General features: G+C 61.0%; 4 protein-coding genes across 6 annotated transcripts; all 4 read right to left on the bottom strand.

The window, feature by feature from the left end:
- Positions 1–6,589, bottom strand: LOC104020730 (uncharacterized). The gene is made up of 7 exons (XM_087750818.1): positions 6,509–6,589; positions 6,057–6,398; positions 5,155–5,308; positions 4,215–4,315; positions 2,915–2,967; positions 2,202–2,339; positions 1–1,932 (listed from the first exon to the last, which is right to left on the bottom strand). The coding sequence occupies exons 1-7, from the start codon at positions 6,546–6,548 to the stop codon at positions 1,798–1,800; spliced, it is 963 nt and encodes a 320-aa protein (XP_087606944.1). The 5' UTR covers positions 6,549–6,589; the 3' UTR covers positions 1–1,797.
- Positions 6,590–6,707: 118 nt separating this feature from the next.
- Positions 6,708–7,727, bottom strand: LOC148056401 (CMRF35-like molecule 6). Its single transcript, XM_087750954.1, has 3 exons — positions 7,600–7,727; positions 7,168–7,509; positions 6,708–7,011 (listed from the first exon to the last, which is right to left on the bottom strand). Exons 1-3 carry the CDS (start codon positions 7,637–7,639, stop codon positions 6,812–6,814), a joined length of 582 nt encoding a protein of 193 aa, XP_087607080.1. The 5' UTR covers positions 7,640–7,727; the 3' UTR covers positions 6,708–6,811.
- A 3,170-nt stretch (positions 7,728–10,897) lies between these two features.
- On the bottom strand, positions 10,898–12,948 carry LOC104020729 (CMRF35-like molecule 7). Its single transcript, XM_087750977.1, has 4 exons — positions 12,775–12,948; positions 12,073–12,408; positions 11,547–11,634; positions 10,898–11,316 (listed from the first exon to the last, which is right to left on the bottom strand). Exons 1-4 carry the CDS (start codon positions 12,854–12,856, stop codon positions 10,950–10,952), a joined length of 873 nt encoding a protein of 290 aa, XP_087607103.1. The 5' UTR covers positions 12,857–12,948; the 3' UTR covers positions 10,898–10,949.
- Positions 12,949–18,523: 5,575 nt separating this feature from the next.
- On the bottom strand, positions 18,524–22,362 carry LOC104020727 (uncharacterized). 3 transcript variants are annotated; one of them, XM_009474186.2, is made up of 7 exons: positions 22,143–22,362; positions 20,926–21,255; positions 20,428–20,557; positions 19,802–19,911; positions 19,407–19,447; positions 19,190–19,300; positions 18,524–18,892 (listed from the first exon to the last, which is right to left on the bottom strand). In XM_009474186.2, the coding sequence occupies exons 1-7, from the start codon at positions 22,183–22,185 to the stop codon at positions 18,818–18,820; spliced, it is 840 nt and encodes a 279-aa protein (XP_009472461.1). In that variant the 5' UTR covers positions 22,186–22,362; the 3' UTR covers positions 18,524–18,817. The 3 variants fall into 3 exon arrangements, with proteins under 3 accessions (XP_009472461.1, XP_087606849.1, XP_087606850.1); XM_087750723.1 differs by having other exon boundaries at positions 19,407–19,444; XM_087750724.1 differs by having other exon boundaries at positions 21,160–21,255.
- Between the last annotated feature and the right edge of the window lie 4,990 nt (positions 22,363–27,352).

Raw genomic sequence — 27,352 nt, 5'->3', positions numbered from 1 at the left:
CATGAAAACTACCTCCAGATATGGCATAATGGGATCCAGTTACCTAAAAAAAAAATCCAACTGATTCCTCCTCCTGACTCCTTCAGAGAGGGGTGTTATTATCTCCAGTAATAAATGTTGGAGCAGAAGGAGCAATATGCGATTTTCTTTTTTTTCCCGTTCCACATGAGACTTGTGGCAGAAGAAGTTTGGCTGCGTGGGTGCAGAGGGGTTTGCTTTCCCTTTTTTCCCAGCGATGGCTGGAATCTGGCTGGATGCTCGTTTTCATTACAAATTGCAATGACGCTTGCCTGTGCCATCGCTGTTTTGTTCCCTGTGTGCGTTCAGCTCCTGACTGAACACAGGAGGAATTTTGCTTATATAGAAATATAACCTTATATAGGAATAACCTATAGGAATAACAACTGTCGTACCACAGATATTTACTTCCAGCTGCCTTGGGTTTTGACAGAGCAGGGATGCTCCACATAGCTTCTCAAACAAAATAATTACAAAAATACTGAAACAAAGCTTTGCGGTGATTAACAAAGTTAATGAATTCTCTCCAAGTCAAGCCCTGAAATACACTCGACTCAGCCTCACAAATAGAAGCCCACCCCCGTGACCTGTTTTTTGGGGGAGTGGGTTGTCACGATGGATGAATCGCCCGGTGCTGGGCAGGAGCAGAGGGAATATGCGCAGAGGGCACCGGCAGGCAGTGGGCTAGAGCGTGCCCAAAGCACGGCCCTGTGGGACGTCCCTGCGGGGAGCGGTGCCGCAGCGGGGCTGCAGGTTTGTGCTGGAGCAGCGGAGTCCTTGCCCTCAAAGATCTGGGTTCCCACGCTGCCGGAGTCTGCCTGCGCACCAGCGAGGGGCCGGACCCGCTTTCGGGGCAACACTCTGCAATAAACCCCTTAGCGAGGCGGAAAAGTGCCATACAAATACAGCCAAATACGGCGTTAGATCCTATCGGATTCTCCGTTGCTGTCACTGATAAAGGAGCAATACTTTACACAGAAGAACGTATTTAGCGGGTGCCAGCAAATAAATTATCAGCAAAGCAGAGAAGAGCAGGGTCGCAGTTACAGCCCATCTGTGTATTCCCAGCTGGGGGGAGAGAGCAGAAGCAAACCTCCCTGGGGGCTGTGGGACCAGGGGGGTCGGGGAGCCAGCTCCCAGCAGCTGCGCAGGAGGGACGGGAGCAGCTTTGCCGCCTCCTTTGCACCGAGACCCCAATGCACCGCACCCTCCACCCAGGTCCCCCCGCATTTGGATAGAACAAATGCATTCGGATATAACAAATGCATTTGGATATAACATTTCTCGCTGTCCTGCTTCTCAGGAGCTGCCAGCTCTGCCTGACATCGGCATGAAAAAAAGTTAGTCTGAGGTGAGCAGGGAGTTTGGGAGCTTCAGCCTGCTTGAATAACGCAGCCAAAGGGGCAAGCGGGTGCTGGGTGCAGGGAGCCAGGCAGCCCACCTGCAACCCCCAGCCCACCCTTGCCTCCCACCGCCGGGCACTTCCACACCCTGCCTGGCTGCTCTCTGGCCTGTGCTACCCCAATGCAAGGGGTAATTTTTATTCCTAGCACCATTGCTGTACAGATGAGGTCTCCAAACGCAGAGGGATGATTTCATCCTCATCCCGCTCCGTGCCTCCTGCTCAACCTCATCCTCTTCGGGGCTGCTGCAAGAAAACATCCGAGCCTACGAGAGCAGCAGCTCCGCTGTCAAGCCAGCTCCTGCCTGAGCAGAAAGGCAGCCCGTGTGCTGCTGGCGCTGCCGGCAGCAGGAGCAGCCCGCGGGGCCAGGGCTGGCTCACGCCCTCCGCACTGTGCTGCAGGGCTCTTCTCTGGGCCGTGGGGCTGACGGCATGTTGACGTAGATCTCCTGCTGCTCCGGCACGGAATTCCTCACACTGGCATATGTAGCCTCTTTTTCCTCTTCCAAACACTGGGAAAGGAGGGGGATAAACAAAAAACATCCTTCGTGGGGTTGCTTCAGGGCAACACCATCTGCTGGAACCTCTCTTGGCTGCTTTAAGCACCCAGAAGCAGCTGTGGGCACTGGAGCAGGCACCCACATTATCCAGGGTCATTTGCACCCCGTCTTGGCATGTGCCCCCCCACCCACCCAACCCATCCCGCTGCCTGCACTGTCGCCCACCTGCCCTGGCCTTCCACCCAGCGCCTTGAGCTCGGCACTGCTTTGCGTTCTCCTACCTTATTGCTCCGCTTAACCTCCATGTATTCCGTCGTAGTGTTTGCCAAGCAGCGGAAAGCCTCGGCATTGCTGTACAACTGGCTCTCGGCCGTGCCCGTGTGGTGGTTAATGTTGGCGTAGTTCAAGGCATCCTCTCCCTGACAGGCGAAGGAGAGGGATGAGCTCTTAACGTACTGCTGCTCCCCTGCCTGCAGCCCGCAGGGGTGGGAACATCTCCTGTCCTGCTGCCTTTCCTGATGATGGCTGCAGGAGCCCACGGGGAAAATTTAACCTGCAGCAAGGGCTGGCTCAATGTTCCCCAGGGGGAATTTGGTTAGTGACACCGGCCCCTCCTCGAAAGCTGGCAGCAAACATGAGAAAATACTTCCCAAGCAGTGACCAAAAATCAGCTGCCCCGCAGCCTCCTCGGGCGTGCTTTGCTGCAGGTTCCCAAGGCTGCTTCACCCAGAGAAGCAGCTCCCACGCTTGGAGGGGCTTGAGGAGAAACCTCTCACTCAATCCTAAATTCCCTTCCTAGGAATACTCTGCAATAGTCACACAAAAATTCCTGGTCGGGTCTTTCTATTGGCGAACGGAGACTGAAGGATCCCTCCCAGCCTAACGGGCCATGGACGGATCTGGCTGCTCGCTTGCTCAGCTCGGGGTGTAACGTTTCCCCTGCCCAGGCGAGCTCGGAGCACGCCATCCCAAGACTTCTTGCGGTTTGCCTTACTGTATGCAACACGCCGTGAGTGCTGTCCATCTCTACAGCTGCTCTGGAGAGGGCTGCATGAAGCACAGATACAGTTAGACATGAGCAAAACCAGAGGGAAAAAACATGTATTAACAACTGCGCTGCCGCTGTGAATCTCACTGTAAAGCAGGAAGGGAACCTGTTGCCCCATCAAGGCGGAAAAGGACCTGGGGGTGCTGGTCGACAGCCCCCTGAACATGAGCCAGCAGTGTGCCCAGGTGGCCAAGAGGGCCAGTGGCATCCTGGCCTGTATCAGGAACAGTGTGGCCAGCAGGACCAGGGCAGGGATCGTCCCCCTGCACTGGACACTGGTGAGGCCGCCCCTCGAATGCTGTGCTCAGCGCTGGGCCCCTCACCCCAAGGCGGCCATGGAGGGGCTGGAGCGTGGCCAGAGCAGGGCAGCGAGGCTGGGGCAGGGGCTGGAGCCCAAGGCTGGGGAGGAGCGGCTGGGGGAGCTGGGGGGGCTCAGCCTGGAGAAGAGGAGGCTGAGGGGAGCCCTCATCGCTCTCTGCAACTGCCTGAAAGGAGGCTGGAACCGGGGGGGTCGGTCTCTTCTCCCAAGTCACAAGGGATAGGACAAGGGGAAATGGCCTCAAGCTGCGCTAGAGCAGGTTTGGGTTGGGTATTAGGAAAAATTTCTTCACGAAAGGGCTGTCAGGCCCTGGCACAGGCTGCCCAGGGCAGGGGCTGGGTCCCCATCCCCGGGGGTATTTAACAGCCGGGGAGATGTGGTGCTCAAGGACATGGGTTAGTGGTGGCCTTGGCAGTGCTGGGTTAACGGTTGGACTCGATGATCTTAAGGGTCTTTTCCAACCTTAATGATTCTATGATTCTACGATCAACCATCTAAACCAGAGCAGTTCTTCAAATAAAACCAGACCCCACCCGCCAGCTGGTGACATCCCCTCCCGTCCCTCCCCAGCCTTCACACTGGCCTTAAACTTTGCAGCAAGCCTAGTGCAAGCCTGGCCTATGCAACTGAGCGCATCTGGAGAAGCTGACGGTGCCCAGACTCAAGCGGGCGCCGTGCCGGGCAGCACCCATCCCGAGAGCTGCCATTCCCTGCTCCCGCGAGGATCAGACCCGTGGGACGGTCCCATCTCTCCCTCGGGGAAAGGAGACCTCCTTGGTGGAGGTCTCAGCGATGGACCCAGGAACTGGATGGATCAGGGAGGGAACAGGGGAGAAAAAAGAAATATAGAGGAAAAAAAACAAATATAGCAGAAGACAGGCTCTGGTGCAGAGACAGCGTGCATGTGGCAGTGACAGCTCCGCTTACCCTTCTTCCTGGTCAGCATTACCAAAACACCAGCCGCAACCACAAGCAAAAGAAGAACCACTACGATGCCTGGAGTGAGGATGTGCTCAACCACGTCCAAGCTGCAAGAAAAAGAGTTTCTGTTCTCACACTTCTCAGAAGCAGAGTTGGGAGAAACCAGGACGGAGCAGGTGCACGGGGAGCGGCTGGGGGTGCCAGGGCTTGCCTTGGGAGGAGGGGAGCAGGCGTGGAGTGGTCGGGCTGCAAGCTGAGCACGGAGCAAAGCAAACTGAAAACTGCAGAAGCAAATGGACACTCGGGTCTGAGAGCTGCTGCATCTTCACTACTTTAAGGATCAGTTTCTGCACCTCATTTTGCTCTGGTTTAGCTCCACTATTTGTTGACCTTGTTGTAATGGGCAACCAGGCGGAGTCGATGAGCCAGCTGCCCCTTCAGCATGCTGACGGGAAGCTTCAGCTTTGCCCACTTCCTTCATCACCTCCAAGAGGCAAGAGAGGAGGAAGGAAGCTTTGCCACTCCGGTCTCATGCTTTGTCAACTACGTCTGCGGGGCTGCGTATGACTATAAAGCAGAACAGGACCCAGCTCAGCACTTGGTTTTCCACAAGCAAACGGTCCCTCTGAGTTTTGGGGAAGGAAACGGGGTCAGTGCTGCAGCCAGAAACCACTTCTCATATAGTGATAACTTGCGCCTTGCTTAAGCTGCAAGATGGACAGAGGACAAGCAGGGCTTTGCCGGGGCCAAGCGACCAGAGGTGCTGGGATTATTTTCCACGTGGAGTGGCTGGCTGAGAGCATGAAACACTGGTCTCTAAAGGCAAAAGCAGGAGGTCTGAATCCTTAAGGGAGGTGTGAAGAGCCCGGAGGGTTGCAGGGCTCCAGCTGCACTAAAGAGACCTCCTAGAGGGAGGTGGCCGCTGCGAGCAGGAGCTGGTACTCACTGTGGAGGGCTGGGGCTTTCGTTGTGGGAGAGATAGGATCCCGGTTGCACAGTTTCCCCCTGGGGAGCTGTCTGTGTGGGGACCGATGCAGAGCTAGCGAGACCGGGGTGCTCGGTGGTCAGGACACAGGGTGGTGCCGGGGAGGAGGAAGAAGCTGTAACACAAAGAGGAGAGGCTTGGTCAGTCTCCCTGCCTCCGCGGGGGAAGATGCTGTGGGTTTTGCAGTGAGTCAGAAGCGATCCACTTACTGTCACACCAGGAGAAGTCGGGTCCCCTCTGCCACATCCAGAGCACATTCCTTGAGGTGGGAGGGCTGTAATCCCCTGCCCCTGCCCAGGAGGCCTTTCACCATCCCGGTGTCCGTGTCCCCCCCCCCCCAAAACGTGGACACGCACGCGTGCACGCAGCAGAGTTCACCCTGCAGGAAGGGGGCCTGGGCACCCCGTGCCCAGCCTGGCACCAACACAACAGCCCCACATAAGTGTCCCAGCACAGGGGCTGGTCCCTGCCGAGGGGACGGAAAGGGACATTCCCTAGGCCCAGGGCCTGGTGCCCACAGGCACCGGCTGCCCCACAGCGGGACATGGGGCAGTGTAGCGGAGCGAAGAACTCCCTGGTGTTACAAAATAAAGCAAGGAGAGCAAAGACGGGGCTAGAAGGATCTGATGAGAGGGGAAAATGGGGCATGGAGAGCAGGGTGGTGCACCCTGGGGCACCAAGAAGGGGTCGTGGTGAAACCTGGGCATGGGGAATGGGCGAAGGGGACACCTGCTACGGCAGCAGACTGCCGAGCCCTGCTGACACATCCCGGGGCTGTCCCACGGCGCCTGGGCACCCTCCTCCTCCCTGCAGCCCCTGCTCCCAGCACCAGCGCTGGACCTGGGGGACCCACAAGTACTGACCTGGGGACACGATCACCTTCACCTCGGCACTCTCATCAGGCCAGGCCTTGCTCCATCGCACCCCGCAGCGGTAGGTGCCCGCGTCCCGCTTGGTCAGGCGCTCCACGGTCACCGTGAACACCCGCCGTGTGCGATCATCCTGGATGGAGAATCGGCCCCGCCGCACCACGGGCCGGCGCTCCGAGGTGATGACGATGTCATCTTCACAGGTGAAAACAGCCGTTGCTGGTGTGCACCAGAATTTCGGCTTCGTCTCCTGGCCAGCCCGGTACGAGCAGCTCACCGAGAGGGACCCCCCCAGGAATCCCCGCACGGTGCCGGGCCCGGTCACCGCCCAGCAGCCTGCGGAGAGAGAGGGAGCCGCGGGAGTGCTGCTGCCGCCGTGCCCGCCGCGCCCGTCGGGGCCGCCCCGGGGCCGCTCCGGGGCTCGGGGGGCTCCATCCTGGCCTTACCTGGCAGCAGCGCCCAGGCGAGCAGCGGCAGGAGCTGCATGGCCGCTCCGGGACGGCGGGGCTCGGCCTCCTGCCGCGCCCGGTTCCTCTCCGCGTGGCCGCCCCGCGGCACCGCCCACCCCGTCGGGGCGGAGCGCCGGGACCCCCGGGGCCGCCCGGGCGCGGAAGCCGCCGGAAAGAAGAGACGGGGGCGCGGAGCGGGGGTGGAAAAGCTTTATTGCAACCGGCGGCGGGAAGGGCCCGGCGAGGCCCCGGTGCTGCCGCCCGCGCCGTCGGGGCGTCCCGGGGGTCGCCGGCGGGGGCTCAGCCGCCCCGCAGGCTGGCCCAGAGCACGGCTCCGCTCATGGCCAGCAGCGCCAGCACCTGCAGCCCGGCCACTACCGGGAAGTAGCGGAAGGGCCCGGGGCTTCCCCGCGGAGCGTCTGTCCCCGCCGCGGTCGGCCGGGGGATGGTCGGAGCGAGGGTGGTGGTTGGAGCGAGGGGGGTCGTGCCCAGCGACGGGGCTGCAAATGCGAAGAGGGGACAGATGCGGCGGTGCCTGCCGGGCACTGACCCGCTCCCGTCCCTCGCCAGCCGCCCGCGTACCATCTCCTCCCGCAGCCCGGCCCTGCGACGTGGTGGTCACTGGGGCTGTGCGGGGGGGACGTGCAGGGACTGACCTGGGGACACGATCACCTTCACCTCGGCACTCTCATCAGGCCAGGGCTTGCTCCATCGCACCCCGCAGCGGTAGGTGCCCGCGTCCCGCTTGGTCAGGCGCTCCACGGTCACCGTGAACACCCGCCGTGTGCGATCATCCTGGATGGAGAATCGGCCCCGCCGCACCACGGGCCGGCGCTCCGAGGTGATGACGATGTCATCTTCACAGATAAAAACAGCTGTTGCCGGTGTGCACCAGAATTTCGGCTTCGTCTCCTGGCCAGCCCGGTACGAGCAGCTCACCGAGAGGGACCCCCCCAGGAATCCCTGCACGGTGCCAGGCCCGGTCACCGCCCAGCAGCCTGCGGAGAGAGAGGGAGCCGCGGGAGTGCTGCTGCCGCCGTGCCCGCCGCGCCCGCCCCGGGGCTCGGGGGGCTCCATCCTGGCCTTACCTGGCAGCAGCGCCCAGGCAAGCAGCAGCAGGAGCTGCATGGGCAGGCTGGCCTGGGCCACCCTGGCGGGACGCTCCTGCCCCTCACGCTCCTTCTTCGTTGTGTCTCTGGGGCTTTACTTCCTCATCTGCCCCGGTTACCAAATCCCTTGCTGCTGGAGGTTTAGCAAGAGCGTGGGCTTTCTTGTTTCCTCTGGTCTCCGCTGGCTTCCTGCCTCCTTGCGGCGGGTTGACCCTGGCAGAACACCAGCTGCCCACCAAAGCTGCTCTATCTCCCCTCCTCGGCTGGGCAGGGGAGGGAAAATATAACGAAAGGCCCATGGGTCGAGGTAAGGACAGGGAGAGATCATTCACTCATTACCGTCATGGGCAAAACAGGCTCGACTTGGGGAAATCAGCTGAATTTATTACCAATGCAATCAGAGTAAGGTAATGAGAAATAAAAACTAAATCTTAAAACCCCTTCCCCCCACCCCTCCCTGCTTCCCAGGCTCTACTTCACTCCCAATTTCTCTACCTCCTCCCTGCAGCGGCGCAGGGGGATGGGGATGGGGGTTGTGGTCAGTTCATCCCACGCTGTCTCTGCCACTCCTTCCTCCCCAGGGGAGGCCTCCTCTCACTCTGCCCCTGCTCCAGCGTAGGTCTCTCCCACGGCAGACAGCCCTCCACCAGCTTCTCCAACGTGGGTCCTTCCCACGGGCTGCAGTTCTTCACCAACTGCTCCAGCGTGGGTCCCTTCCACGCGGTGCAGCCCTTCAGGAGCAGACTGCTCCAGTGTGGGTCCCCTGCGGGGTCACCAGTCCTGCCAGCAAACCTGTTCCAGCCTGGGCTCCTCTCTCCACGGGGCCACAGGTCCTGCTAGGAGCCTGCTCCAGCGTGGGCTTCCCACGGGGTCACAGCCTCCTTCGGGCGTCCCCCTGCTCTGGTGTGGGGCCCTCCATGGGCTGCAGGTGGATCTCTGCTCCACCGTAGACCTCCATGGGCTGCAGGTGGAGATCTGCTCTACTGTGGACCTCCATGGGCTGCAGGGGACAGCCTGCCTCACCATGGTCTTCCCCAGAGGCTGCAGGGGAATCTCTGCTCCGGTGCCTGGAGCACCTCCTGCCCCTCCTTCTGCACTGACCTCGGTGTCTGCAGGGCTGCTCCTCTGACATATTCTCACTTCTCTCTCTGGCTGCTGTTGTTGCACAGATTTTTCCCCCCACCTTCTTAAATCTGTTATCCCAGAGGCTCTGCCACCATCGCTGATGGGCTCGGCCTTGGCCAGCAGCGGGTCCATCTTGGAGCCGGCTGGCGTGGGCTGTCAGACACAGGGGAAGCTTCTGGCAGCTTCTGACAGAAGCCACCCCTGTAGCCCCCCCGCTGCCAAAACCTTGCCACGCAAACCCAATACACTGTTGCTGAGAGCACTGCCGTGCGCTGTCCCTTGAGCCCTGCTGTCCTGCTCCTGTCCCCGCTCCTGCCCCCGCTCCTGCCCCTGCCCAGGGGCTCCCCTTTCCGCCCCCGGCACAGCCGCCATGGCGGGGTGCAGTCCTGACTCTCCCTGCCTCACTGCCACACCGCCTGGCCTCTCTGGCCAGGCAGGGTGCCCAGCGGGGGATCTGCCTCTCAAGGGGTGGCTCAGCCCCGCACGGGGACCCCCCGAGCCCCAAAAGTGCCCGCAGGCTGGGCGGCGAGGGTGGCACAGTGCTCCTGCAGGGGCACCCTGTCCTCCCCGCCGTGGGAAATGCAGAGGGGGAGCCCCAGCCTCCCGGCCCTGTGCAGCTGGACGACAGCACCCGTCCCCACTGCCCTGGCCAGCGCAGCCCCCCGGGCTGTCCCCAGCACAGCCCCTCTGTGGCTCAGTAGCCCCATGCCCAGTGCCCTGATCGGGTCTCTCCAGGCTTCCCCACCCTGTCCCCATCCCTTGTCTCCTGGAAGCACCGGTTCCCCCGCAGCGTCCTCCCTCCCACCCACCAGCAACTTGCTGAGCCTGCACTGGGTTGGGCAAACCCTTCGGAAGAAGCTCCCAAGGGCGAGGAAGGGTTTGGGGACAGGTGGGGACAGGCAGGACAAACGCAGCCCATCCACGGGGACCAGACCCATGCTGGGTGTCACAGGGTCTTTCTCCTGCAGCTGTGGGCTGGTCCCAGCTCAGACCAAAGCCTCACATGTGGACCCGCTGCTGGTACCGTTGCAGCTCTGGCCTCAGTGAAGGCATGGAGACAGCTTTATTGCCAGCGGTTGGTTCTAGTTTAGCCGTGCTGAGGGTGTTCCTTGGTGGAGACACAACTGAGCTGCCCCTGACTTGTGCCTGGCCCTGAACCCTGGCCCCCGGCCCCTGACAGCGGGCGAAAGGGTCCCTGCCCTGAGCATCACCCATGCCAGGCTCTGGGCTGCTCTGCATCCCTGTGCAGTTGCTCCCGGGTCCATTCCCCTGCAGGGAACAACCTGGGAACCCTGCAGTTCCCTGTGGCTCTGCCTCGGAGCTGCTACCTCCATCCCTTCCACACATGGTATTTCTGGGGCAGCGGGTGGGCTCCCAGCTCCAGCAGCGGCAGGGAGAGCGAGGTGCGGGGCCCGTGGCCGGGCTCCCTCCTGGGCAGCCAAGCTGCTGTGTGCAGCGGAGGTTTTGCCATGTGGGGCTGGAGCAGGCTGGCTGTTCCTGGTGCGTGCCCTGGCACCTCTGGCATTTCTATTCCTTAAACAACGCTGAAGAGAAAAAACTCTCCTCCAAAGCTTTCTGGGGGGACACCGGGGAAGCTGGTTGTGCCATGAAATGTGGGATGTGGTGTAGCCCCGGGGAGGATGGAGGTGGCCATGCTGCTCTCCCTGATATGGCTGCTGGTGCCACACACCAAAAGCAGGGTTTCTGCAGGGTTTCAGCAGTGTGCAGGTGCCTGCTTTTTGGAGATGCAGAACCTGGAAACTAATAGGACTCATCAGAAAAGGAACTCGTGGTGCAGCTGGGCGCGATGTGAGCTTTGCTCTCAAGCTGAGGATGGAAAGTTGCTGTAGTGGGGGAGACAGTTGTGGAAGGACACTGCTCCCCGGCTCTCGCTCAGCTGCAGGTGAGCTTGGAAATGTTTGGCTGGAAACGGGCATTTGGTTGCATGGGGCAGGGCTGGGGGCTCCTCTGCTCGTGCCGGGGCTCGGCCGGGCCGTGGTGGAGCAGGCACCCGCGTGGCACCCTGTGAGCCCATGTCCCCCCCGGCCACGCCGCAGCATGTCCCCGCACGGCCCCACACCTCAGCGTCAGCAGCCACCAGAGCCCCAGGTGGTGCCGGCAGCCAAAAGAGGGAGACAGACAGACAGACACCTGCAGGATACCCAGGCTTTATTGCAAAGTTGTCCTCAGCTGGCAGCTCCAGCTCAGCAGACGCAGGCTCTGTGCACCCCAAATCCTCCCCTCTCCAGTGCAGGGGCTGCCAGGAGGGGCCGAGGCTTCACAGGGGGAGAAGCACCTGGTGCCGAGCAGCTCCCTGCACAGGGCGGCCGTGCTGGGGGGCACAGCGCTGGCAGGGTGGGGGGCAAGGGGAGAGGAGGGTGTCCCTGTGGCTCCGGGGCAGGGGGACAGCCTGGTGCCCTGGTGCTGCCAGCCACCTCGAAGACCTGCAGGTTTTCCCAGTCGCGGCTCCTACGCTGGCTCCTCATCCAGAAAGCCCCGCATGCCAGGGCCAGTGCCATGGGCACCTTCACACTGAGGAAAAGCAGCAGGTAGGTGACACCAAGCTGAGACCTGGGCAGGAGAAAGGAGATGATGATGCTAGAGCTTGAGTAGGGTCTGAGCGATGAAGATGGGGACTGGGGCACTTGCATGTCTGCCAGCCACCCGCTTGCCCCCAGGATGCTCCTTGGGGCTGCTGCAACTGGGGGGGACCCAGGGCTGGGGGATGCATGCAGGGGAAAAGGTGTCTTAGGCTGGGGGATGCTGCTGGGGGCTTGCCCGGACCCCAAGCCCTGACTCACCGCACTGGAGGCTCCCCACAGCCCGTGGGGCACAGGGTGGTGGTGGCCAACGGGCTCACGTTGCTGCCCTTGGTTGTGGCTGAGGCAGCTGCGAAGAAAACAGAGAGTCAGAGCAAAGTGGAGACCCCCGCAGCCTGTCCTGCCCCCTGCGTGGGGGTCTCTGCCCCAAGACTTCAGCTGTGGAGGTGCTGGAGGTGGAGATGGGGATCCCCAGGCAATGCACTGGGCACTGGGGAGGAGGAGGAGGGAAAGGGGGGCTTTAACTGGGAGGGACTGGAAACCCCAAAGGATGGGCTTGTGGAAGCAGAGACACTGAACGGGAGCAAGGGAGAGGCTCTGCTCTGCACGAGGCTCCGCACAGCCTCCTCCATCCCTCATCCAAATTTGCACTGGGGCAGCCTCCAGTGGGTCTCCCCGCTTCGACAACCCCTGTGTTCCCCTGGCTGGGGAGGCCCCGTCCCCAGGGCTGTGACCCAAGTGACAGGCTCCATCGCACACCCCTGCTTTGCTCCCAGCTCGGCTTTACCTGCGGAGACCATCACCTTGATGGTGTGCCCCATGCTGAACCACAGTTTCCTCCTCACCCCACAAGAGTACCAGCCTGCGTCCTCCGGCGTGACACCGCCCAGCGTAATCATGAATGAGCGTGCTGTGTGGTTGTCCCCGATGGACACCCTGCCCTGCGTCACTGTCACCTCTGAGCCGTTGGTTTGGGCAATGTAGATGAAGCAAAACCAGAGGAAGCTTGGGCGGCACCAGTACTTGGGGTAGAGCTCGTAGCCTGGCTCGTAGCCACAGGACATAGCCAGCGAGCCGCCCTGCTCGGCCGTCACCTGCGCGGGGCCCGTCACTGCCCAGCCACCTGCAGGGGACAGGGAGAGGTGCTGCAAGCACGTACTGGCATCGCTTTGGGGAACTGGGAGGGATCGGAGCCCAGGATGTTCGGGGGCACCCTGTCCCCAGGGAGGCTGTGTCCGTGCACCTGCTGCGCCGGGGAGCGGTGCTGAGACGAGATGTCCCCAGTCACGAAAAAAAGAGCCCACATCAACCGTGCGTGTTGTTAAACAAGCAAAAAACCTTATCACCAGGGTTCAGGAAAAGGAGGGTATCAGCTGGGCTCTTGCCGTGACCGCGGTGGGCTTCCTGGGCTGGCTCGGTCCCAGCCTCTCCACGGCTCTGGCAGAGCTGGTGGGGTGGGAACCACCCGACCTGTGCTCCCGGGTCTCACCTGGGAAAAGGGTCCAAACCAGGAAAATCCTCATTTTCCAGCTTCTCGCTTCCGATGTGGATTTTTCGCCGTGGTTATTCATGAAGCACCCTGCAAGACGGAGCCAGGTTCACACGCACCCAGGCATCCCAGGCGTTTCCCAAGCCTCCTTCTCCCGCCGATTCCTTGGGCAGTGTTTACCCGCAGACCCTGGATGTCTCTTTTAAGGGTGGTTGCTTCTTCCCTTTTGCCCAGGGACCATGACTCACCCTGGGAGTGTCTCATGAGAAACTCTCTGCTTTTGCTCTGAAACAGCCGCTGGTTCCCAGCAAAATGACAAAATGCAGTGGATTCCTCTGCCACAACGCCTGTCCCAGCAGGGAACACAGCCCCTTCCCCGTGCACAGAGCCTGAAGGGCTTCTGGGGGCTTTGCAGGGGCTCCAGGCCAGAGCTGGGGTCTGGGGACTGGGGTAGAGCAAATGCAGGTCAGCCCCTGCGGATGGACCAGTGGGGACCACCGGGATATTCTCCTGGGCATGACGGACTGGGATGGTGGACTGGGATGACGGACAGCCATCCCCACTGCACTGCTGCTCCCCGGCTCCCGAGCTGGCTGCCAGTGCAAGCTGGACCGCTTTTGTTTGTTTTCTCAAGCAGAAGTGTCTCATTTCCCCCCCAAAAACGCCTTTTTTGGCACAGCCGTGGGTTTTGAGTGACAACACTGTTTTTCTCCCAAAATTAAATGTTTCCACTGAAAGTTTCAGAAACCCAAACACAAAAAGCAAAGCCACTTCCCTGGCAGCTGCCTTGCCAACGGCTTTCTTCCTCAATACCCCTTGGAAAGAGCAGAAAGCACAAACCCCTGGCCCTGCCGGAGGCTGAGGCTGCTCCTTCCCCCCATCCCGTCCCCTCCCTGTCCCCCCACCATGGCAAGAGGAAGCTCTGCGTTTTCCTTCTGACCATCAAGTAACCCCGCTCACTGCCGGCAAACCGGCTGACCGGCTGCGAGCCCAGTCACTGCAAATAGCAGCAAGATGTAAAATTAAGAAGTGACTGGAGATTACAAACCTGCTTTCTGTGGATAAGCCTTCCTGGAAAGGCTGGGCAGCCAGGGCTCCAGCCGCCTTCCCAGGCGCTCTTGCTTTGAGTGTCGGTTCCCATTGCCCCCTCCTGACCCAGCCCCAGCAGTACTGGGGTGCCCCAGGGACCCCCGAATGGGACGACAGCAGCAGCGTGGCTGCGTGGGCACACCAGATTGTCCCCTCTCTCCTCCAGACTGAGCGCTTACAGAGGAATTTCTTTATTGGATTTATCTGAACCCAAAGCAATGTGTTTGCTGCTGAGCCGGGAAAACATCCCGCTCCTCAGCCTGTGCAGGAATCAGGGATGTGGCTCCTCGCCAGCCGAGAGGCGCAGGTCAATCTGCCAAAGCAAGGCAGGGGCAGGGGGCTCTCGGGGTCCTGTGGGCCGGGGGACGGTGCCACCATGGCCTTGGGCTCCGGCATCACGGGCAGAGGCTGTCACACCGCCGAGATGCTGCGGTGATGGGACAGCAGCAGCCACCTCCTGCAACATTCCTTCGCCTCCTCTGCCACAGCAAGGATGTCCCGGGGGGCGATCGCAAGGATGTCCCCTGGGGTGGCCCCGGAGGGACCCTCTGCCCATGAGGGCTGCTCCGCTAGGACAAGTAGGAAACCTCTTCTCCCGGGAAATGTTGGCCGGGCATCCCCATCACCTCCTCTTGACACAGGGTGTTTGTGTAGATACCGTCATTCTCCAGCTTGGGGTCCTGCTCCGTGTCACTGCAGCCACCCTGGTGAGGGGACAGCGTGTCCCCGCAGCCCTGGGGCACAGCTGGGCCATGCAGGGGCTGCCCAGGGTGAGCAACTGCACTGCATGGCCCCTGCCCACGCTGCCTGCACTGCCCGCGCTGCCTGCACCGGGGGCCCTCACCTCTGCCAGGTCCAGCTCGTTGTCGTAGATGAGGCTGTGGTCTGGCTCCGCGGCAGTGCCCGGCTTGCAGGGGGCGGTGGGGACTTTGGTGCGAGGGGGCAGCGCTCCAGAAAGAAGAGACACGGGGGCAAGTTTTCTGCCTCTCTGGGAGGGGGGAGATCCCTGCAGCCCCGTGCCCAGCGTGGGTTTGTCCCCCAGGTCCTGGGATGGGCGCCAGGGTGTGCCTGGGACGGGGCGCGCATGGGCACCGTTACCTTCCCTCCTCCTGCGCAGGGTGCAGAGGAGGCCGGCGGAACCGGTGGCAGCCAGGAGGGAGAGCAGGACTGCACTAGGCACCAGGGCACTCAGGGCTGGCCCCCCGGGGCTGGAGGCGAGGGGAGAGGAGCGGGGCTGGTTCCTTCCCTCACAAGGCTGGGGCTTCGTTTTTGCAGTGCCCTGTGTGCCGGTGCCCTCCCGCAGCCCCTCAGCCACGGGGTGGGAACTGCAGTGGGGACAACAGCCTGGGACCCCACTGCATCACCCCCAAATGCCCAGGCTGATGGGTGAAGACCCTGCGTGTCCCCGCGAGCCCCCTTGCACAGGGGCACCCACTGCTGCCCTCGGCGTGAGAACCACTGCCCTTCCCCGTGCCCACCCTGCGCCCCGGGCCCCAGGCTCACCCCGCGGCGGTGGCGGTGGTGGCAGTTGTGGCAGTGGTGGCGGTGGTGGGGATCCAGGGGGTGGGGGTGGCCAGGGGAGCTGCCGGTGGAGCTGATACCGCTGCATAAAAGAAGGTCCTGGTGGGAACTGGGGGCTGGAGGTGACTGTGGTTCCCCCGTGTCTCCTCCAGCAGCAGGTGAATACTTGCCTGTGTCCCCTCCAGCACATGCCCCTGCCCTGCCGGCACCCCTGTGGGATGCGCCCTGCCTGCATCTGCCTGCACCTGCCTGCCCAGCTGCCCCCCACCTCTCTGAGCTGTGTCTCCCCATGGCAAGACATCTCTCCAGCGAATCAGAGATTTCCCCGAGGGCAGGGGTGTTGAATCCACCCCTTTGCCTGGTCTGGAAACTCAGCATTCTATCATTTGGCTGTCAGAGGCGGGTTTGGCAGGCACTCCCCAGCCTCAGCGCTGGGCCTCAGCATCAGCGCTTGCGGCCACACGTAACCAGCGGCTCCGCCATCCTGCCTGCGCCGTGATGGGTGCCGGGAGCCCCAAAACCAGCCTGGGGCTGGACCCTGCACTGGGCTCCAGCACACTCTGCCTGCCTCTGCGAGCATCCCCAGGAGACAGCAACCTGTCACCCCTCCCAGCCTCTGCCACTGGTTTATACTGGGTCCCAGGGGCTCTTTCTTGGAACGCTGCCTCCTCCCAGGCCACTACCGGCCCACGAGCCAGCGGCCTCTCCAGAAAGAGTCCTGGCCAGCAAAACCTCCAGCCAGCTGGACAGGGCTTACCTGGGACCACCCTCACTGTCACCGGCTCCATCAGGTCCCTGCCCATCCTCTCGACCCCGCACCAGTAACTCCCAGCATCTGCCTCGGAGAGGTGCTCCACGGTGAGCGTAACCACGCAGAAGATGTGACTGTCCTGGATGGAGACCCGGCCGTGCTGCCGGGGCGCTTCCCTGCCCGCTGTCTCCACCACCTTGCGGCAGGAGTCCCGGCTGGCCCCCCGGCACCAGTACTTGTAGTCCTCGTAGCCCGGTGGGTACCAGCAGCGGAGGGAGAGCTTCTCCCCCACCCGGCCGCTGACCTCCCTGGGGACCACCAGAGCCTGGCAAACTGCAAAGAAACCCACAGCGACACCGGAGAGAAACGGGGCTGCAAAGTCAGCCTTCCCCCCCAAGCCCCTCCTTCTCAGCTCCCTGTGGAAAGAAGCACTTTGGGGGAGACCCCTTCTACCAGCTTTTAGCCCCAGACATGAGGCCACGGTGATGGGAGGCTTTGGATCCGTCAGTGCCCAACATGGAGCCCGTGCCCCTGGGGAGCTCAGCAGCCCCAGCCCCTTGGTGCGGAGCTGGAGCTGGAGCATCACCGGCGCGGTCGGAGCCTGTCCTCACCTGGGAGAAGGAGCCAGCCCCAGCCCAGCCATATCCCCATCATCCCGCTTTGCTCCAGAGATCTGCGAACATCAGCCTCCTGCACAGAGCAGCCAGGCGAGGGACGCCGAGCTGATGTGCGCTCTCAGCTTCTTTCGTTGCTTTTTTGCTCGCGCAAGAGGCGGCTGCTCTGCTGCTGGGTTATTTTTATCTGACCGGGCTTCACCTCAGGGCTGAGGGTTTTCTGTTGTGAGTGACAAGCTGCTGAGATGCTTTGTGCAGACTGGCACATCTGAGGCACACCAGGGAGGGTGGGCAGCCGCAGAAAGGGGACGTAGGACCCCGTGCACCTCACTTGGCAGGAGGGTTTAGGAGCAGAGGGGTTTTCACCCCAGACGGCTGCTGCAGAGAGATGCTGGAGCACACGAGCTGAGCAGAGCTTCCAATGCCAAAATGGGGCAAAACCAGCATGGGAGTTTTAATCTTTGCTTGATCTTTGCGGAGCCCACCTTGCATTCCTGGGGTGCTGGAGGCTGTGTGTCCTGGTGCTCCCCTCGGCTGGGCCAAGGAGCGGTGCCGGGATGGGTGCAGCCTCCTGGGCACTCAGAGGGCGTCAGCTCAGCCCCTGGGCTGCGTTTCGGCTGAAAGGGACATGTCAGGCCCTGCCAGCTCTCAGGGGTGCGGGTGCCTGGCCCCGGCCCTGGGCTCTGCTGGGGTCTGCAGCACCAGGCTGGTCTGGGGGGAAGTGGGAGATGTGAGATATATGGAGAGGGAGGAGCGGGAGTGATCCGGACATCGCCCGGAGCTGCCGTATGGCACCGAGGGCTGTGGCCGGGTGGCTGGAGGTCGGCTCTGCTGATGGTGCTTGCTGGGATAGAGTGGTTGGAATGATGTGGGGCTTCCTCCTCCTCCTCTGGCTTTTTTATCCCAGGTATGACCATGCTGGGGCTCAGGGGAGAACTGGGAGCAGGGCTGCGTCACTGGAGCTGGTGCAGGCAGTGGGTCCTCCCTGTGCTCCTGCTCCCCATTTGGCACCGGAGCTTCTTGCAGACGATGGGGCTTGGCTTGCCCTGGGGAGCGAGTGGCACCCAGAGGAGCTCCCCTGGCCCGTGGCGGGGCAGGGATGGAGCCGAGCTTCCCCCCGCCCTGAGCTCCAGCTTGGCTGCCTGTGCAGCATCTCCCCACTTCTTTTTTTTTCCCATCCTTGTGGTTTTCCTTCCTCTTTCTAAAACTGCTGCTTAGGTTTCCATTTTGCAATGGGGTAGTTATATTTGGGTAGATGACGAGACCTACCCAAATAGGGGCTTTTCCTTCCGCAGCTCCCCCACCTGGGATACGCAGCTGAAATCCTGATGTCTGCATGGGAGGTTGGGCTGGGGGGAGCAGGATGGGACCCCCTGCAGCCAGACTCCCCCAGGGCCCTCCCTCCACCCCACCCTGCCCTTCAGCCCCTTCGCTCTGTGCAAAGAGCCGGAGGGAAGGGAATGAGGCGCCAGGTAAAAATAAAGAAGCGGAAGTCTGAGGGCTGTGTGGGAACCAGGGTGACCACACCGGCCGCAGCACCACCTCCTTCCCGGGGCACCTCGGAGTCACTGGGGCCGGGGAGGGGCCGGAGGTCACATCTCCGACCAGACACTGACCTCCCCGTGTGGTCCTTATTGCTGAGCACAAGAACTGCGGAGGATGAGAAGGGCCTGGGGTTGCCGAGGCATCGCGTCCCCTGGTTCCCCGCAGCCTGGACCAGGGATGCTGGGCTTTTAACCCCTGATTGGGGGGTATTTTAGCCACATCGTAAATCTCGCGATCTCATCTCATTTAATAACCTCATGGCAGGGTGGGGATAAACAGCGCTGCTGGCCCGGTGGCGTGCACATCCCACTGCGGGGCTCCATGGCACGCTGCGGTCCCCAGTCTCGCGCGGTACGGAGGGGATGGGGGTTGCTTCTGCGGGATAGAGGGAATCTCAATGGGGCAGGCAGAGAGAGCTCGGGAAGCAGTAGGGAAACACACCCTGGATGGTGGGAGAGCTGCAGGGGATGCCCCTTCCCAGACACAGGGCTTCCTGGCAGCGAGGGGCCAAGCACGGAGCCGCTCAGCGCGTGTTCATGTAGATCGACTGCAGTTCTGGAGCTCTGGAAATGGAAACTTTGTCTCCCTTTTCAAAGTCCTGAAATGAGGGAGAAATGTGAAGAATTAGGGCACTTTGCAGGTCTGCCTATGCTAGAGCCCTAAAAGCTTGTGTCTACGTAACGCCTGTTCCTACAGGGTTTGATAGCTGCTGCCTGGGCCAGGCTGTTAAAGGGAAGGGCAAGGCTGGCAGGGAAGTAGCGTGACCCCGAAGCGGGGCAGCTCCTCCTCGCTGCTCCCCGAAGCGGGGCAGCTCCTCCTCGCTGCAGGGCTGGGAGCAAGGAGCACCCATGGGGTAACTTGCTGCATGCTTGGGGAGCTGCCCCAGCCCCATTACCTGCCACTTGGCCGGGCTGTTCTCATAGTCATCCTCAGGTGAGCTGAGCTTCCACTGCCTGTTTGTGTAGATGTGATTGGAAGCATCTGCTCGCTCCCAGCTTGCAGTGACCTGGAGGGGATGAGGTGTGTTGAGGACAAGGGGGGCTCCAGGCAGTGGCTCCCTCATGGAGGAGCCATCACAAGACCCCCGTCCCACTGCCCCCCACCCGCGGTACCTGGAGGTCCTTGTCCCTCTTCCTCTCCACAGCCCAGGCTGCTGGGGGAAGAGCAAGAGAAATGGGTCAGACCAACCATGGAGCTCCCTTTGCTGAAGGGGAGCATTTGGGGGGGCCCCAAGCCCTTCCCCATGGGTGTCCCATCGGTTCCTGTGCAACCTCAGGTCTGGCCTGACTTTGCCAAGAGCCCCCTGGACTGTGGGGCTCAGTGGGTTGGGGTCCTGGGGAGGGCTCCAGCCCCTTTCACCCCAAGCCCTGCTCACCCCCAGGATGGGAGCGGGAGGGCAGCATGCGGTGAGCTGGGGTGGGGGGACGGGTGCTGGGGAGCAGCGTGGGGACCCCTGCAGCCACCCTGCAGAGCAGAGCCACAGCTTGGGCCCCCAGATCACTTGTACCTCCGCTCCTCTCCGGTGATGCTCTTCTCATCCTGCAGCAGATGATGATGCCCAAAACAAGCACCAGCATAACGGAGGGTGTCAGGACCACGACAAGCAGGTTTGGGGTGCTAGGAGGGGAGAAAAGGGTGTTACTGCCCTTCTGCGCTGCCCCCTCTGCAGCCCTGGGCCCCGGGGAGGGCTTTCGTGCCTGTATTTAGCACAACCCTGGGAGCATGAGACTCCGTGGGCTGGCAAGGCTGTTCCAAGGATTTCTCCCAGGTTTCCTGGCCAGGGATCCATGCATGTGTACACGCAAAGGCTGTCCAGCTTGGCATGAGCCAGCTGCAGATACATCCCCCACCTCCACGGACAAGTGCCCAGATGTGGCACACGCCTGCCTGGGGTGTCGGGGTCCCTGGCAGCCCTGTGGGAGCTGGGCGAAGACCCTGGGAGCCCCAGCCAGTGCAGCCCTACAGCATGCAGGGATACAGCAGCCCCCTTAGCATCACGTTTTCCTTTCTCCAGACGTGTCCCACTGGCCCCAAAGCCCGGTGGGCAGCCTGGAGCTGGATGCTGCATCCTCGAGCTGCCTGGTCCTTGCGCTGGGGATGGTCCCTCTCCTCCCCGGTGGCCCTGGCACTCACCCAGCCTGCAGGGTGACTTTCGGTATGGACACGGTGTTTTCCAGCTCCAGGGGAGTCCATGGGAAGGTGGGAGCAGTTGTGGCCTCTTCCCCCTGTGTTGTGTGGAGGTCACAGTGTGTTGTCTCGGGCACTGTGGTGTAGACAGATGGGAAGCAAAGCGCTGTGGTGCGTTACCTGCTCCTGGGCTGTGGCTGAGGTTGGTAACGGGGGGCTTTGGGGCCCCAGAGGCTGCTGGTGGGGAGGTGATGGGGGGTGGCTGGGAAACGCCAAGCATGGCCCCAGGGGGGCTGTATGCACGGTGGGAGCGAGGTGGAGGATGCTGGGGGGTCACCAAAGGCAGCTGGGAGGGGGATTTCTTCTCCTGGGCTATACCTGTCCTCCCTCCCAAGCCTCCCCTCTCTCCAGTCCCTCTGCCCCTCCCTCCCAAGCCTTCCCTCTCTCCGTTCCCTCTGCCCCTCCAGCCTCCATCAAAGCAGAATGGCCACGCCAGGCGCTTACCTGGGAGAACAGACACCACAACGGGGAACATGGGGTCATACCATGCTACCTGGATCCCACACCAGTACTGATCCTTGTCCTCCACTCTCAGGTTCTCCATGGTCACCACGAACACGTGCCCAGTGGGGTCATCTCGCAGGGACACCCTGTCCCCCCACGCCTCGTCCCCGGGGACTGTGGTCTGAACGAGGATGGAGCACGAAAACCAGCTGCTGCCCCTGCACCAGTACTTACTGGCATTTACCAGCTCTGGTTCGTACTCGCAGGTTACCTCCACGGAGCCCCCTGGGAAGCCGCTCACCTCCGCGGGGCCCCGCAGAGCCCAGCATCCTGCAGGGACGGAGACCGTGCCAGCCTTTGGGCAAGCACAAGCCCATGCACAAGCCTCCTGCCAGTCCCCAGCCCACTGCCCGTCCCCCTGCCACACGAGCTTCTTCGTGCTGCCCCCCAAAAAACCTCTCCCATAGCAAGCAGGGCTGAGCCCAGGGGTCCTGCCCGAAGCAGGGCTGCCAGGGGCTGTGCAGACGTGGGTGCTGGAGATGCACTGGGTCCGAGGTGGGGGGGAGGCTGTGTGGGGCCAGGGGCCGAGGAGGGAGGGAGGCATGGGGGGGAACCGCTCAGTCTCTCTTTGCATCCCCATGAAACCCCAGTGCCTGGAAATCCACTTCTGCTTCTGCCAGTGGGCTCTTCCAAGATGAGCTGCCCCGCCAGCCCTGGGCAGGGCAGTTCCCCCCCAGGCTCTCCCGGCGTCACATTTAAAGAAAAGAAAAAATGCCAAATATCCCCCTGCTCTGCAGCCCCCTGGGGAGCTTCACCTCTGCCCTCCCCCAAAGCCAAACCCCCCTGGGACGCTGCTGCCCACCCCAAAGCGCTGGGGTTTCTGTTAAAGCCATCTCTGCTGGCAAGGACGAGGTAGAAGCTCACCCTGCCTGCCCTGCCTGCTGCTCTCATGGCATGGGGCAGGGGGGTCGCAGGATTTGCAGGCTCCCTGCAGCCTCCCGCAGGGTGGTTTTAGGGATCTGTGAGCTGGAAAAGTTTGGCAGCCTCTCCGTGGATTGAAATAATTAATCAGTTCTTGGCAGAGGGGGAAGTATGGAAGAAATATATCCATAAGGCATTTCCATCACTGCTGGATGAGGACGCAGATTTTGGAAGGTCGGCATAGCCCCGGTGAGCCCTTACCCACTCCCATCAACACAAGAAGATCCCTCTCTCACCTGGGAGGAGAATCCAGATCCAGACCAGGAGCTTTTCCCCCATCCCGCTCACCGGGTGGCTGCAGGCTCAGCCCTCACTCCCCGGAGATACACGTCCCCGGCAGCAGCCACACCGGGCACCAGCCACCCTGGAAGGCGCCCGTCGCCGCTGCAGTGCCGCGCCTCGGCTTCCTGCCCCGGCTCCACTTCCCCCAGGGCTTGGGTGCCGCCTCGCTCCTCTAGCTCAGGGCAGCGCGTACAGCTGCTCCTCCGGGCCAGGGAGACCCGCACCAACCACTTCTTTCCAAACTCACTCAGCCTGAGTCGTAACTTCACCCTTGTCAGCAGCTCCGGCGGCCGGGGAGCTGAGAAGGGTGTCGGAAGCAGTGGGACGGCTTAGGCAAAGACCTCAAGAGGCTGAACTCAGCCTTCACTGTCTGTTTAAGAGTTTCAGAGCTGATGAAAAATTAACTTCAGCTCTTCAAAGGGGAAAACCTGATGCTGAAGAGGAGAAATACGCTGAGGATGGCCAAACCACTATGGGCCAGTGGCCCATGCTCTGCTCCCGCTGGTCCCCGTGCGCTGGGCTCCTCTGGGCTGCATGCATGAGGAGCAGCAGCTGGAGGAGCTGGGGTTTAGTTTCCATCTGCCCCGGAGTCTGTGGCGCCCGGAGCCAGCCCTGGTGTGACTGGGACACTGGTGATGGTGTCCTGCTGACAGTACACGAGAGCTGCTGACATACAGCAGCGCTGAGCCGTGGGATACGGCAGAGGACCGAGCTCTTCCAAACACAAACGAGAAGGTGTCAACCTACCTGGGAACCCATCGGGCAGGAGAGGCAGCCACCAAGTTACCCTGCGAGGACCGGAGAGATGCGGGAGATGCGCAGGCATCCCTGCCACTGCCCGGCAAAGCGCCGTGAGCCCTTCCCACCGTTCCCTCGGGGCGGGAGGAGGATTGGGAGAAGCGGCTCAGAGGTGGAGGCTCCGGCTGGAAGGTGTGCGGGGAAGGCGCCTACGAAGGCATTTGCTGGCTGGGGATTTTGAGGGCAGCTCAGTTACCCAAAAGCAGCTAGAAGCACTTTTTCAAAGAACCACTTTGGTGGAGAAACTAGGGGAATTTCCCAAGCCACGTTCATGTTATTGCCATCAGATAAGAGGTATCACTTCCCCTTCCCTTTCTCTGTTTCAGGTTTGGTTTCTGGGCAGAATGAGCAGCCGCCCAGCCCAGGGCAGGGGCTGGGACCCCCGGCACAGACTGGGGCCAATTCTTCCCATCACCGCAGTCCCCAGGACCGTGTTACCCTCCAGAGAGCTCCCGACTCTGCTGCAGTGGCTGGAGGCAGGTCTCCTTCCTGCCACTGAGGACACTGCAGGGATTTACAGCCGCCCAGCACCGCCACTGCAACTCCCACATGGGGTTTTACCCCGATATTTCTCCTTTCAGCTGTTGGGCGAAGGGGCCCTGGCTGCAGCGGGGATGCTGGCTGGGGGTGTGCATGAGGGGTTTGCAGAGGGGATGGCTCCGGCTCAGCCCCTCGGCCCCAAACCACCTGGGCAGCCTGTGGTGCTCCTGGAGGGGAAGAGCAAGATGGGAGCGGGCAGGAGCAAGGAGCCCCGGAGCGCTAACGCGAGAGGTTCTGTCACATAAGGGGCTGCGATATTTATCCCAATTAAATCGAGCGTCAGGTTGCAAGCGATGAAACCAGAAAGGCAACAGAGCAATTCAGACCAAAACCAATGCAGCAGAGCATGGTGCGGAGCCATGCTGCCTGGTCCCCTGCAGAAACGCAGGGAGCCCCGCGCAGAGCCCCCCACGACACCCCCGGCCGGGGCACAGGCATGGGTGCTGGGGTGCCGCAGATACCCCGGGGGGGTGAGTAAACGCAGCCGCCTGCGGAGGAGGAGGCTGCAGCAAAGGGCAGGGGAAGGCACCGGGCTCTGCACCAGAGTCTCTGCGGGGCGGCTGTGGCTGGGAAGATGCTGCCCTCCCCACCACGGACACGGCAAGGGGGCCCTGATGGGGGCAGCCGGGTCCTGCCCTGCTCTTGAGCCAAGACCCCTCTCTTTCAGCAGCAAGGGGCTCGGGAAACACAAGGCGAGGCTATTCTGTAAGAGAGGAAGCATTGCTGAAACCCTTCTCAGGAATCCCAGTGATGCATCCCGACAGGAACAAATGAGTTCGTCTTTTCGTCTCAGCCACACTTGGGGCTGGAGCAAGCACTCGCGTGTGGCTCGGTAGCCGTGCCAGCGAGCAAAGCGGCCCCGCTGAGGCAGAGCGATGGCCGGCGATGGGAACATGGCAGCGGGAGATGAGCTGACCCCTGCGCTCCTGCAGCCCCTGCCTGGCGCTGGCCTGCGGGCAGCCGTTCCCAGCCCCTGCCCAGCAGCGACGGGACGTGGAGCGACACGATCGGATGCTGCTTTTGCCCTGCCTCTGGCGAGATTCTGGGTTGGGGTTTAGTCTCCGGTGGTGGCCCTAAAAAGGCTCCAAGCCCCCATGCGACAGGCAGTAATTGAATCAACCAGTGCACGGCCCCACACCGCCAGATCTTCCCCAGCTCCCATCCCACCTAACTGCCCCCCGCCACAGCCGAGCCTTTCCAGAGTCCTCCTCTGCTTTGGGCTTCAATGACATTTCCAGCCCCTGATTCTGTTACTAAATCTAGGACCTTTGAAACCTAATCTGAGTATTTCAAACTGTGCTTGCATGGGCACCTTTGGCAACTTTGGTGAAATTGTCCTTAGGAGATGAGGCTGAATATAATAATTGCTAAGGCAGCTCCTTTCGTGCTGGCTGACTGAGCACGCACTGGCTGATCTCTCCCTTCCACTGCCATCTCAGATAACCAAGATAAGCCCAGATCATTCCCAGATCTCCTGACTTAGCAAAGCTGGTAAGAGGGAGAAGTCCTTGCAGACTTTGTGGTGGTGGAGGGTTTACTCTGGGCTGTGCCTTAGGCTGGACTCCTCAGCCAGAAAGGGCTAAGGCAGGGGTTAGTTATTGCTGTGAAATTAAGAAAGCAAAATTCAACAGATTCAGAGGATGAAATCCTGGCTTCTCCCTAGTTCACGGGGAAGGAATGGGTTTGGCGGGGCTCAGATCTCTCCCAAAAAGGGTTGTACAGGCAGTCCAGGGAAATACTACAGCAGGTGAATGGGGTTGGGCAGCTGAGAATGAGCAGGAGTGGGCAAGGAGGACAGGGAAGCAGAAACTCCTGAGCTGGCTGTAAATCCTCCACTGTTACAGCTGCACTTCTCAAGGCAAATAGAGAAGTAATTAAGCTATCAGAGATACAGTCTACCAGCAAACCAGACTAAACAATGGGGCTAAATTGCAGGTTTATTTGAAATCGCTCCTGCCATTTGCAGGTCATTTCCTCTGATTTCATTGCTCTGCACTGATTTCAGCTGGTCAGCGCTGCTCGGGGCTATAAACTGCTGGCTGCCTCCCGGAAACCTCTGCTGGGGTCTGGGGGAGGCTGGGAGAGCAAGGGGTTTGCTCTGGATGGGGGAAAGACAGTCCTTGGTGTGTGAGGGGGGGAGGGTGATGCAGGTGTCAGGCTGCTGGGCTCCCATAAAGCTGCTGATACCACTTATCTGGGATGGGTCAGGTGCCCCAGAGCCGTAAAGCAGTACAAAGCCCTTGGAGCTGAGCCAGGCTGCGCTGGTGCCTGTCCTTTGCCAGCGATCTGTGTTGTCTCATTAGGCTGCATTACACTTGGCAATATCATGATAGATAGGAAAACCGTCTTCCTCCTGAGCGCTGCTAGACCTGCAGGGCCAAGTGTGTCTCTGGTGTAACGCCAGTGCCTGCAGTAGGAAAGGAGAATTGGGCTTTACAAGGCTTTCCTTCCTCCCAGCCAGGCCCTCGCTCAGCAGCAGCTCCTCGCTGCTTTCCCTCACGACTCAGAAAAGGGAGACAAACGTTGCTGGAGCTGAGATGGGTTGGGGATGCCCTCAGAGCCCCTCCTGCAGCAGGGACGTGCCAGGAATTCCCCTCCAGAGGTAAGCAGGGCTGGCGTCTTGGACCCGGTGGTGCACTGGGGGCTTCCTCTCCTCTTCCCTGGGGGTTAAGTTCATCCCACCCCCCAGGAGAGGTTTGTCTGAGCACCAGCACAGCTTGGGTGCCCAGGGTGGAGCCGTGCTGTGCCTGCAGCAGATCGGGGCCTCCAGCAGATCGGGGCCTCCGGGGTCTGTGTGACCCAGCAGGCAGCTCGGGTCGGGGCAGTACCCCTGCTCTCTGTGGGTGCTGGGTGGGAGAAGGCTGAGCATGCACTTGAGACATGTTAGCATGAGGTCTTCATCCTCAAGGGGCTGATACAGCACTGGGACAGCCATGGGAAGGCTTTTTGCCAAGTTCTGGGTATATTTAAGAGGACAGAGTTGCCCTGGCTTCATTGAAGTCACCCTGAGGTTTGCTGCTCTCGTTTTCCTGGCTCTGCCTGGTGTGTACACTATGTCAAACCATGATGCTGGCCTCACCACTCAGAAATTATCTGATCCAGACACTGTGGCTCATGATATCGCTTATTTTTATGCTGTTGATAGTCTTCCAGCACTTGAGACTGATGGGTGGTCTGGCTGCAGGGTGGTCTGGGTCAGGTCTGGGTTTAGCTTCTTGGCCTCGGGCAAGCCTGAAACCCCCCTGCTCCTCTGGGTTGTTTTTTGTCTTTTCTGGCTGTTGTTGCCAAGACTGATCATATGACCCGGCAGAACGGTCTCTGCTGTTAGAGGAAATAATGGGCAGATATAATTAGCAACGTCAGGCCCGGGCAGTCAAACAGCAATCGGATGGGTGCAGATGGCTCTTGGAAACACGGTATGTTCCTCTGGCTTGGGGCCGTCTGCTGATCTGGAAAGAGGGAACCAGAGAGTCTCTCTTGAATAAACTTCTCAGTAAAGATTAATTTCTTTCCAGTCTGATCAACAACACCAGATTGCTCTAAAGGGAGTTGTAAATAAAAGGATCTCAATGAGAGATCGACTGTCACCTCCAGGTTTAGGCACAGGTTCCTCCTGTCTCTAAATACAATTTGTTTTTCACTCCAAGCAGGCTCTGTAGATGCAGTGGGTTTCCAAAGGGGAGTTGCCAGGGTGGCCAGCCCCAGGTTAGCACCAGTTTTGTAAAGAAGCTGAAGTGGTGTGGCTAGCACAGGCCGCTGCCCCTCCCCGGGCTGACGCACTGCTGACCCTGGTGACCACGCAGGTCTGGGCTTCGCCACTGCCCAT

This window comes from Nipponia nippon, unplaced genomic scaffold (genome assembly GCF_047370975.1).
Source record: "Nipponia nippon isolate SJK-2023a ecotype South Korea unplaced genomic scaffold, ASM4737097v1 scaffold_14, whole genome shotgun sequence".
In the NCBI taxonomy this organism is placed as follows: Eukaryota; Metazoa; Chordata; class Aves; order Pelecaniformes; family Threskiornithidae; genus Nipponia; species Nipponia nippon.
Note: the sequence above shows the minus strand (reverse complement) of the source record. Positions and strands in the feature narration are given on the sequence as shown.